At 34.0% G+C, this 13,011-nt stretch overlaps 1 protein-coding gene across 1 annotated transcript; it reads left to right on the forward strand.

Annotated features, from left to right (window-relative positions):
• The first annotated feature begins 478 nt into the window (after nt 1-478).
• On the forward strand, nt 479-1,405 carry LOC141516677 (olfactory receptor 5B12-like). The gene has a single exon (XM_074227674.1). It carries the CDS (start codon nt 479-481, stop codon nt 1,403-1,405), a length of 927 nt encoding a protein of 308 aa, XP_074083775.1.
• The last annotated feature ends 11,606 nt before the right edge of the window (nt 1,406-13,011 follow it).

The raw sequence follows: 13,011 nt of genomic DNA on the forward strand, positions 1-13,011 counted from the left end.
GCAGAAGACAGGTGAAATGGAATATGCAATGAAAAGATTGAAAGCTGTGTTCAAAGAGGAATTTCAGAGTTCTGGATCATAGAGTTGGAGGAATAATGAATTCCATAGTATATCCATAATATATGTGACTGATCCTGAGTAACGATAGGGGTCATGGAAGTTGTGCAGGTTGAGCATCTATTTAAGAATAATAATAATGAGTATGTACTGAAAAAAATCATAATCGAAAGATCAGAATGATGTTCATTTATCAAACATCAAAAAAGCCTAATGTTTGTAGACAAACTTTGTAGTTTCATATTGTAAAAAATATATATTATTCTATAACCCTCACAAAAGAATGATAGATGTCATGATTTTATCTGTCTTTGTTTGTTTGTTTGTGTGTGTGTGTGTGTGTGTGTGTGTGTGTGTGTGTGTGTGTATTTTTGTGTTTCTCTTGTTCCAGGTTAATCCTTTAAATCCCTACGAGATATTTATGGAGAATTGTTCAGAGGTGAAGGAATTCATCCTTGTGGGAATAACAGATTCTCCTGAACTTCAGATCCCCCTCTTCATAATATTCACTATCATCTACCTCATCACCTTGGTTGGCAACCTGGGTCTGGTATTTCTGATACTGTGGGACTCCCGTCTTCACATACCCATGTATTTTTTCCTCAGTAACCTCTCTCTGGTAGATGTGGGTTACTCTTCAGCCGTTACTCCCAAAGTGATAGCTGGATTCCTTCTAGGGGACAAAAACATCTCCTATAATGGATGTGCTGCACAAATGTACTTTTTTGTGTACTTTGCCACTGTTGAAACTTACCTCTTGGCTGCTATGGCCTATGATCGCCAGGCAGCTGTGTGTAAGCCCCTCCATTATGCCACCACCATGACACCCACTGTGTGTGTTTGTCTTACTATTTGTTCTTATATCTCTGGTTTTATTTTTGCTTCCATTCACACAGGAAACACCTTCAGCCTCTATTTTTGCAGTTCCGACATGATCCATCACTTTTTCTGTGATATTCCAGCCCTCTTGGTTCTCTCCTACTCTATGTCATACATCAATGAAATGATTGTTTTCTTTGCTGTAGGGTTTAATGTATTCTTTATCCTGTTTTTCATTTTGAAATCATATTTCTTAATTTTCATTGCCATTTTGCGAATGCGCTCAACTGGGGGCCATCAGAAAGCCTTCTCTACTTGTTCTTCCCATCTCACAGCTGTGTCCTTATTTTTTGGGACAGTAATCTTCATGTATTTGCAACCCAGCTCAAGGCATTCCATGGACATGGACAAAATGGCTTCAGTGTTCTACACAATGGTCATCCCCATGTTGAATCCTTTGGTCTATAGCCTAAGGAATAAGGAAGTTAGCAGTGCTTTTAGGAAAGTCATTGAGAAGATAAAGTCTTAAATTAGGCCTTTCCTTTTAATTAAGGAGAAAAGTACTTAAGTATTTTTCTTTCATACTATGATCTTTATATCCTCTTCTGGGTTGAAAACTCTTTATTTGCCATGAATCATGGGCATCAAATTCTCTTTTTCCATATTGATTCTGCTAAATATCTATCCTTAATGACTTCCAGTATCAGATTCTATGATTTGATATTTTTTTAGATGTTTTGGGAATCTGGATATTTTTCCCCTTCTGCTCTCATTGCAGCATCCTTTTGAATTTAAGTGTAAATTCATCTTTTCCGAAGAGCTTTAGCAAAATTCTCACATCACAGAAAGACCCTATAAATCTGACAATTATAATTCAATTGTATTTGGGTGAGCTATTATAAATTGAATTGTTTGGGGGGTAGGATTCAGGGTCTGTTTCCTTTAATGTTTTACTGATTAATGTTTTCCTGAGAAATCCAGCAAAAAATTACTTGTTATTTTTCCCAAGCTTTTGCACTTGGAGGGTGTTGCCAAATGGGCAGAGAATTGTACAAAACTCACATTGTGGCAATGCCTTCTACTTATATGGATTAGCAAACTCTACCTACCACATACTTTTAGGTGTTGAATTAAGAGTTGAATTAATTACACATGGTCACAAACAGAGCTTTTCATAGTGACAGATACTAAGAACTTAATAAATTTTTGTTCACTTACTGACTGTCTTGAGTGCAAGCCATCCCTTTATCCATTATGTCATAAGGTCTAAATATCTTTTCTTCAAATAATGGAAATAAAGTTCCTAATCCCTCTATAGTTGCCTGAATATAAAAAAAAAAATCAGGATTTGAGTTTTTACTTTCCATGTTTCTTCTTCTAAGTTTTCTTTAATAAATAAATTCATATTATTTAGAATTAGAATCAAAGAAGAAAAGCATTTGAAGGTTGAAAGAGATTTCAGTGATCTTATATTCTGACCCCTGAATAGGGAGAAAAAATTTCCATTCTTAACATTAAATGAAGAATCCAGGATCTATTTAAAGAACTAAGTGAAGACTGGATTTCTTCTGGGGGTGGGAGGAACAAGCAGGGAAAGTCACTGACCATTGAGGATATCCATTTCACTTTTGCTCAACATTAATGGCTTATAATTTTTTTCTAATAACATGTATGTTTGCTTTTTCACAAGTTCTTTTCTTGTAATCGACCCTCTGTGTTTATTAGATACATAATTTCTCACAGGACAGTTACATTCTATTGCATCCAAGCATCACGACTCTTTTATTATTTACTTGTTGATGTGTTTCTATTTTATTTCCAATGATTTATTATCTTTTAAAGCCCTGCAATTAATTTTTGGTGTATATGAATCTTCTTGTCAGTGACTTCATTGGGATATAAGATTAGTAAGAATCTGGTTCAAAGGCGATGGGAATTTTCATTATTTTGTCTAATTCCAAATCACCTTCTAAATTTGTTATACCATTTTACATTTCCATCACCAATGTATTATCATGCTTATTATCAATAGGCTCTCCAACATTGACTCACCATTTTTTAGTTAATTTTTCAATTTGTTTGGGAAGAGGTGAAACCTTTGGGTTGTTTCATCTACATTACTCTTATTTTGTGGAGTGCTTATTATCTCTATATCTATGTGCATATTGACATTACATATGCATACATAAGTTACATACAGATGTATAATCTTGACCACTAATTTCTTATCCTTGCTATTTGATACAAAGATATCTTTTCAGTTCAGATTGCCTTATTATCATTGATGCATTTATTTTGTCTGTTCAGAAGCCTCTCTTAGCTTTATGTAATCAAAGTTATCTACTTATCTTTTGTTGTTAACTTCCTGCCTCTTTCTTTAAGAATACATTTCCTATTCATAACTGAGGATATTTGATTTACTTGTGAGGATATTTGATTTACTTCTCATCAATTTATTTTTGTATTAATTTTAATATTAAGATCACTTATAAACTCAACCAGATGATGCAATGAATAGATTACTAGACTGGGAGTCAATCAGACAAATCTTTCTAACACTGTGAGACCTTGGACAAGTTGATTTAATGCTATTTGCTGCAACCCTGGGCAAGTCATTTAATTTGCCTCAATTTCTTCATCTACTAAATGAACTAGAGAAAGAAATGAAAAGTCACTCCATTATCCTTTCTATGAAAATCCCCATTTAGTTTTACAAAAAGTAAGGCATAAGGGAAACTTATTAAATCTCAATATACAGTCAAATGTAGTTTACTCTAGTGGCTTAAGTTTTGCCAGTAGCCTTTATCAAATGTAATTTGTAGCTTTTGTCTAAGTAACTTATTATTTATACTTTATCAATCAATTAACCAATAAACATTTATTATATATAGTCATTGTGCTAAACCCTGGGGATACATAGAGAACGAAAAGACAGATTCTACTCTTAACTTGAAGTGTAATGATTGAGAAAAAGACAATAAATACAGTCAAGTCATATAAAAGATACATAATAAATATTTAACTGGGGAAGCCAATAGAATTAAGCAATTTCACTTGGCATATTTTCCTGGTCTAAGAGCTAAATAGAACTTTCCATAACATCCTCCATTTAACCTTCACCACAACATTTAACATAACTAATATTTCAGGTTTTGGTTCTAAATTTGTGTCTTTCTGAATTACTCCATTCACAGAGATAACATCTTCATTCTTTTTTGATTTCTGTAGTTCCAATCTAATCAATCACTTTAGCTGTGATTTCCTTACAGCTCTTTTCTGAGACATAGCTCAGACAATTGAGTTAATGTATTATATAATTTGATATCTTTCTCCCATCATTTTGTCATCTTACTGGTCATATTCACCATAAATTTTTTTGAAAATTTATCTTGCTGAAAGCTACCAATAAGATCTCTTCATCTTTATTTTCCTTCTCACAGCAATTTTCATGTTCTGTGGTATAGGAATTGTTCTATAGATAGGAAGAAAGTAATGCCAGTGTTTTATATCTTGATATCCCACTCTTGATATAGATATAAATGTTGTTTCATGAAAATTTCAGGGGATAAAGTCATCATTAGGTTTATTCTTTTAAATAATGAGTATCTAAGAAATTATTTTTTTCTTTATTTATATTTTCCTGATGCATCAACTCTCTAAGATCCATGTTCCACTGTGCCTTGATACATCATAGAATTTAGAATTTCTCTTTTTTTCCATGACCTTATTATCTTCCCCATATAAGTTTACTGAATCTGCACCTCCAACTTTGAGCTGCAGTTTTTAGGAATTCAGGCAATTTGAACCCTCCTCATAATTCCAGCCCTTGGGTCAGGGTAGTTTCTGAAGTTCTGAAACATTTGACACATCTCTTTGAGGGGTCTTCAGGTCAGCTCTCACAATAAAAAGGGCCATGATGTGTAGTCCTGGAAACTGTCCACATTCCTATTGAACTTGCTCATTATATAGCTTTGTGCAAGTGACCTAGTCTTTGATTTAAGTATCTTTGAAACAATAATAATTATTTAATACTATAGAGAACATTATTAATATTCTCTTCAGTCTTTTTGTTGTTTGGCATTTATTTATTTATCTATTTATTTATCTATCTATCTATCTATCTATTTATTTATTTTTGCATGGCACATCCAGAATGACATGGGAATAATTTGGAATATGCTATTAATTTAAGTTTTTAGATTACTTGGAGCTCTCACAAGTGCATTACCTATGATTACCCAGCCTTTTAGAAACAGCATTATCATCCTAGGTCTTCATCCCAATACACTTCTCCTACCATAATACTATGATGTATCTATCTATCTATCTATCTATCTATCTATCTATCTATCTATCCATCATTTTATTTATTTAATGCAATGGGGTTAAGTCACCTGCCCAATGTCACACAGGGAATTATTAAGTGTCTGAGGGCAGATTTGAACTCAAGTTCTCCTGCCTCCAGGGCCGGTGCTCTATCCACTGCACAACCTAGCGGCTTCCTATTTATATATTTTTTAAATGTGTAAATAAAGGTCTTAAATTGGGTGAGTATATAATAGTAAGGAAACTGGACTTTTCTGTGCAATTTCTTCTGTTTTCAGTAAAAGATTAAATACGTATTTAATGTATTGAGATATCTCAAGGTCCTTGGTTTATTATTCCATCAGCTAATCTAAAGGAATGAAAATAGCTTCTTCTCACCATACCAAGATCAGGACAGTATCTATAGCTGGTTCTATCTTTAACATTTCCTCCATTTTGCAAAAATATATTTATTGGATATGCATGTACTCTGTTAGTCAGCCAACAAACATTTATTAAGCATTAATGCCATTTATTAATGCCATTGATGCCAATTATTAAGCACATGCCAGGTACTGTATTAATCATGTGAAATATAAATACAAGTAGAAAAAAGAGTTTTTAACTTTGAAAAACTTAACGTTTAATGAGGAAGAAAAGAAGTAAAATTAAGCTGACATAGAAATGTAGGTGGAGGGGTTAATGTAACCAGTTCTGGAGTATAGTTAAGAGAGGCTGACATAGCTCAGAAAAAAATAAATATATGACTAACAAAGAAGATTCCCTTAAAGGGAGGATCTGGAAAGAGCCATCCAATAAGAGGAAGACACCATAGAACGGGAGGATACTTCCAATGTATGGATTCCAGATCTGGAGAGAGCCTATAAGACAAAGAACCTTGGCATGGTAGCAGAGATCCAGAGTTCAAGTTCAGGATCAAAAGAGTCAACCACCTCTGAGCAAATCTGAGTCTGAATGCTTACAATTAGATATTAAGAAAAGTGCAGGGGCAGCTAGGTGGTACAGTGGATAGAGCACCAACCCTGGAGTCAGGAGGACCTGAGTTCAAATGTGACCTCATTTCATAATTGCCTAGCTGTGTGACCTTGGGCAAGCCACTTAACCCCATTTCCTTGCCCCCCCCTCCAAAGAAGGTGAGAGAAGACCTTGAGGTTGATTGTTAAACTACAAGGATGAAAACTGGAATGGCCATTCATCTGATCAAAGTCCAGCATGAACAAATAGAATTAGAAGACATAGCATTTATCATTGTCTCATCCTAAGGCATGTTGAAAGATTGTGGACATGGGGGCAATGGCCTTTTGGAAAATTTAGGCTGATGAATTAGGAAGAACTTAGATGTTGCAGTCTGGATAAAGAAAGACACCCTATGTGCTTTTCTAGAACCCAGCTTGTAAACTAACAAATTTGGGAGATGGCTACATGGAACACAATTGGGCAGACAGTTCCCTTTTCATTTGTTTTATTTTTATGATTAACTTACTGTTAATGAACAGAAAATGTTCAACATACAAAGAACAAAAAAATATGATTGCAAATGAGAATTGTCAGTTATTTTTCTGTGCAGTTATTCCATGTTTATGTCCTTTAAACACAGCAAAACAGTCCTTGTTGTCTGGGTACCCTTCTGAGATTCCTTCTGTCCTTTCTTATATATTTTGAATGATTCGTTGATTCTTTTCTTCTTTTTCCATCTTTCATTTTTCATTACTTACAAATATTCCAAGTCCTGTTGCACCATCCTCCTTTAAGCAAACAACTTTTTTCAAATCAAGTGAACTTATGTGTTAAATCACTTCATCCTTTGTCAGATTTCCTGTTGTTTAATGGGGTAATTTCATCAGATCCATGTACAGTGCTTTCTTGACTCTACTGAAAGTAAACATATGTTTTGTGTAAATTGGAGGAAGTTTTGAAATAGCCAAATAGCCCAATCAATTCCTTAAGCAGTGAAAGATGACTTATCACAGAGTTGGATGTGCTTTCATGTGTTTTACAGAGAAGAATTAAGGGTCCTCAGGAAAAAATATATCATTGTCCCCTAAGAATGCCTATCCCCTAATATTTGCAAAATCCACTGCTCAGACCCTTCTCATGAACCACAGAAATCTTTTTCCTATGTATATTTGGCAAATATCCATAGAACAGGTCCGAAGTTGGGTGGTTATTACATATTCACTTATTAATTAGATCTGAAACATTTCTGTTATTTCAATTCATATAAGGACCATACTGACACCAAGATCCAGCAAAAATGGCTGGAGATTTCAAAATACCCTGGAGACCTCTGAATATTTTGTAGCAAACACTGGAGGGAAAAATTCTCCTAAAAAGCCTTAGTTTTCTTTGTTAGACTTCTAATTGGAAAAGTTGGGTGAAGCATATCACCAACCTAAAGGATCCAGGGAGGTTATAGATATCAGATTTCAAGTGACAAGTCACATTTATATCTATAATATAAGTGCCATAAAATAATAGATTATTCTGTCTTCAAGAGAGGAAGGATAGGATTCAAAACTATGGGCTTGGAGGCATTTATTTTCATAATGTCTGTGGTTGACCAAATGTCAGATAATGAAAGATAGCAATTGTTTAACATAACGCTTTGAAAAGAAATTTTGATTATTAATTTTATATGAAGCCTAAACAATTCTTTTGAGGTAAGGGGCTATTGCCATGGAAATTATATACATAAGGAAATATGCTGAGAGACATTAAGTACCTTTCCTAGGTACATTCATAAATGCTTGGGTCAGGATTGGAGCTCAGTTCCTTCTTGACTTCACATCCTTCACTCTAGTCTTTGTTGCATTCTACTAATATATGTATATACATAAACAAGCAACTAGAAGACAGTACACTATAAGACTGAATCAGAATAGACCTTATCAAATATTTAGTTTTATTGCTAAGGTGACTGAGGTTCAGAGAAGGTGAGGGGCTTGCTTCAAGTAGCTGAATAAGTTAATGATAGTCGTAGGGTAACAACCCTGCTGTCCCTAGTCAAAGTTCACTAGCCTTTCCATGATTCTGAATTTCCTTAAAAAATGAAGAATTTGAAACTTGAGTTCAGGAACTGACTTGGTCATGAATTTTTAAGAAGTTTCTTATCCTCTTTGTGTCTCAGTCCCTTCAGTCATAAAATGAGGACATCAGATTAGATGTCCCAGGTCTCATCTATATCTCATTTGGACTAATTCTTGATCTTCCTTATTATCCTTCTATTCTTTTTCTTCCATGATTTTTTATGTCTTAGCCAATTCATTTAAATAATTCAATTCAACAAGTATTTATTGTCTTCCATGTGCCAAGATTTGTGGTAGCCTTTAAATTAAAAAAAAGGATTAATGAAATAATATAAAAGAATAACTATTGTCAAGTCATTTTCATTTTTTGGATAAAACAACATATACAGTTATAATAATAGAACATATGTAATAAGTCAATATAAAACATTTATGTGGGTAGGATTAAGAATGCTTTTGAGTATATCAGCTGTTATCTGTGCAGGACTTTTGGAATACTAGATCTTTTTTAAAAGAAATGTTAAGGTCATAGCATATGTGAAGAGTGGGGAATAGTTTGTGCATAAGAAAATAGGTGGACGATAGGGGATCCTGGATTCTGCTAGATTGTAACTCAGTCTATCTACAAGATGAAATTCATGAATAAAAAAATGGATAATACATCTGAAAAGCTAGGTTCAAGAGGAACGGTGAAGAATTTTAAATACAAACAGTCTAGTTTTACTTTTCTTTTTTTAAATTTTGAAGCAAAAGAGGAACACCAGAGTGAGAAGGAATGTTTTAGCAATATGAATTTGGCCATTATTTGAAAGATATCTTTTCTTCAGGAGGATGCTTTATTTTCAAAGATTTGGGAGTACACACATTATTTCTGATGACATTCAATGATGAATTGCAAAAGGAATGAATGAAAATCCAATAGAGTGGCTGACATGATACGCTTGGAGGCATAGATGACATGATGGATATGGTGATGCACTTGTATTCAGGAAGACCATCCTTCAAATGGGGCCTCAGGTATTTATTATGCACGTGATGCTATGTAAATCAAACTTTGTCAGTCTCATTTTTATGTTTTTTCAATGGGGACAGAAATGACATCTTCTGTGCAGGGTTGCAGTGAGGATAAAATGAACTAATATTTTAATAGGATTTGTAAATATTATAGTGTTACTGAAGGAGAGAGGAGGGGATTTGATGGTGAGTAGAAGTGGAGTGGTTGACATTTGAAAGAAGAACACCAACCACTTTCTCCGAAAGAGAAGCAAATGAAAAATAAACTTGTAATAATCAAGAGGCTTCAGTGTATGAATGAAGTGGTGGGGAGTCTGAAAGAGATAACAGATTCCTCTGCTAAGATGCAGAATGAGTAAAAAAGTAAAGGAAGTCTTAGGAGATAGCATAAAAATAAAACTTCAAAATAGCCTTTTTGAAGGTGGATTTGAACATTAAGTAAAAAAGAGCAAATTGATTACTTTAGGCCAATGAGGAATCAAAAAGAATAAAATATTCAAAGACTCAGTTGATGTAATCATGGAATTTATTCAGAACGTCATTATTAGGATGACAAAACATGAATGGCAGGCATAATCCCAGGTTTGAATCACTGCTTCATGGGAAAGGTGGCATGGATTATAGTACAGCTAATAGAATATGCTTATACCAACCAAACAGGATCAGAAGTACAAAAGAAGATAATTAGATTCAAATGGGGGTGATGATGTTTCATGAATTGTTTTGCTGATTGCATTTTTATTCAGGTAAATCACCAGAATTACTTGAGTAGTCTATGGAGAATGGCTAATATATGAAGGAATTCATCTTTGTAGGATTCCTACATGCTCCAGTACTTTAACTTGCTCTCTACGTATTGCTCATCATCAACAACCTCATCATTCCTATGGGGACCTTGGAAATGGCAATTCTAATCTTCTGGGAGACTCCTGTTTGCATGCACTTATGTACTTTCCCCACTGTAACCTATCTCTGGTGAATTCTTTAGATATTACTCTTAAATTGTCAACTGGGTTCCTCATAGGGGACAAAATTTTCTCTCACAATGTGTGCTACTCATGTATTTTTATTTTCAGGATTAACCATTGTGGAAAATTCTCTCTTGGTTGCTCCGATTCATGATCACCAAAATCTTCCTTCATATCACCATGATGACATCCAGTCTATATACTTATGACATTTGAAAATAGATCCCTTCATATTTTCCAAGAACATTTAATTAAAATCTAATATAATAATGAACAATGTTATACTGTAATGGAAATTGCCTTTTGGAGTCTATCTTTGTTTGACCCCTGAACAAGTCATTGTTAGATGATTTATGAGTCACCATTTTTCTATTATCTAACTGGAAGAGATGCCCAAATATTCAATATAAAATGTAGTTATTGTGCTCTCCAGGCTTTGGCAGAAGTGGTTGGTGTGCCTACTTTACAGAGGGTTAGTGCATAGAGATCTCAATGTGAGAAATACTTCTCTAGATGAAGACCAGAAATTCATTAGTATCTTATATTATTGTTGGGGGAGGAACTAGAAGTTTCAATTATTTATAAATAGTCAATTACTAATCACAGATAAGAAGTAATATATGCTGCAAATAGAAGCCATAAATGTTTATTGCCTGACTTCTTTGCATGCAAATCAACCTTCTCAGATTTTTAACACATAATTCTGCTGAAGAGACCTCTTTATAAAATCATAAATACATTTTCTCTACCTTTCCACTTTTTTTCAGAATAGTCATTCAGTCTTTGCTTAAAGATGTCAAAGGAGGAAGTCATTGTTTCTCAGAGTAATCCAATCAACTTTTGTCCAGCTTCTATATTTAGAAATCTTCCTCATATCAAGTCTAAATTTGCAGTGTCATAATTTCTGTCCATAATTTCCATTTCTGTCCTCAAAACTCAAACAGTATAATTAGAATAATTTTTACAGATAGGAAAATAGCCATATGTTCACTTTCTGAGTTTAATTTTCATGCTAAACATGTCCATTTCCCTTAACTGTTTGTAAGGACTCTGTTTCATTCCCTATCCTGGTTTCTTCTTTTAAAATGCTCTTTAGCTTATCAATCTTCTTATATTGTGATGCCTGGAACTGATCACTCATTAAATCTTCTATGAAATTTATTCCTTAGTACTCTTCTCTATATTGGGCATGATGCTTAGTCAAAATAAATGGAGAGTTGTCACCTCTTTTCATCTTTTTGATGATAGAGCAGTACCTTATACCTAATTTAATCTTTTCTTTCCTGCAAATATTCATAAATATTTTTCTTGAAAAAGTCATATGATAGTGTTTTAGCATAACCAGAATACCAGTAGACAAGGTTGATAGTCAATGCTTAATGAATTTTTGTTGGTTGATTATTTTGACATTTTATGTTTTGGATTCTGTTATGTAGTAAATTTCATCTTTTCAAATGGAATTCTATTGAATTCAGTTTAACCAAAAAATAATTCAAGGTGTTGTGAAACTCACAGACAAGATCACTAAAATTTCAATCCCTATGTAAACTCATTATGCTTGCTTATTTATTATAAAAGGAACAGAGTATGCTGTAACAGTGAATCTCTTCTATCCGCTGTCAGGAATATGGAGAAAAAAAGCTCTTCATAAATGGAACCCACTGCTGATTTCTTGACTTTCTCTTCAGTATCCTTCTCACATAGGAGACAGATTTAGTTCATTTTTATGCTCAATTGCCCAAACACCTAGGCCTTTTCTTTCTTTCTCAGATTATCTTGTCAGTTAAAAACTTCCACACTCAGTTCATGAAATGTTTGCCAATTAATTATAATTGAATTAAAAATTCTCACTTCAAACATGTGATTTTCATGATGCATTAGAAATTAGGATTCCAACACTTAAGATGGGAGATATCACTGATATTCTGTTGAGATTTTGGTTCAATTCATCTCTCCAGGATTATTTGTGACTCCATCAACACTGCGTAGTTGAGATGCACCATAGCACTCTGGCTCATAAATAGTCTTCGGGGTATCATAAGGTGATTTGGATTGTTACTATCAGCTCCAGTACCACATCATACCACATCAATCTATATGTGGAACTACCAGCCATAGCAAATGAATTGTGAATACTGTGGATAAGTTCACTTACCTTGAACAAATGCTTTCCAGCGATGTACATATTGATAATAAGATTGATGCACATATTGACAAGAGTAATGTTTAGAAGAGAAGCTCTATTAGACTGACTACCAAAGTGAAGGTCTACAGAACCATTGTGCTGATTTCATTGTTGCATGCTTGTGAAATCCGGGCAATCTATCAGTGCCATGCCAAGAAATTGAATTACTTTCATTTAAATTATCTTAGGAAGATTCTGAAAATCATCTTGTAGGATAAGCATCAGATCCCAGGTTTCTTTCTCTCACAAAATTGATAAGTATTCATACCAAATTGACAAGTATTCAAACTCTCAGAGAGCCCAACTGAGCTAGGCTGACCACATTGTTCAAATGCCAAATGTGTGCTTAATATTTTATAGAGAATTCACACAGGGTAAGTACTCACAGGGGAATCAGAAGAACGGATATAAGGACATTCTCAAGATCTCTCTTAGGAAATTTAGAATTGTTTGTACAACATGGAAGATACTGGTACCTAGCTTCTTATCATGGTGTACCCTCATCAGAGAGGGAGCTGTGCTCTTGGAAGAAAGCTGAATTGAAGTAGCTCAAAGGAAATATGGGCTGCATAAGCTTAGAGAAATCATCATAAATGTTTGCATGGACTATTTATAC

Source organism: Macrotis lagotis, chromosome 3, assembly GCF_037893015.1.
Source record: "Macrotis lagotis isolate mMagLag1 chromosome 3, bilby.v1.9.chrom.fasta, whole genome shotgun sequence".
In the NCBI taxonomy this organism is placed as follows: domain Eukaryota; kingdom Metazoa; phylum Chordata; class Mammalia; order Peramelemorphia; family Peramelidae; genus Macrotis; species Macrotis lagotis.

Coding starts and splice junctions, on each gene's coding strand:
- LOC141516677 (XM_074227674.1), top strand. CDS start 479: ATGGAGAATTGTTCAGAGGTGAAGGAATTCATCCTTGTGGGAATAACA.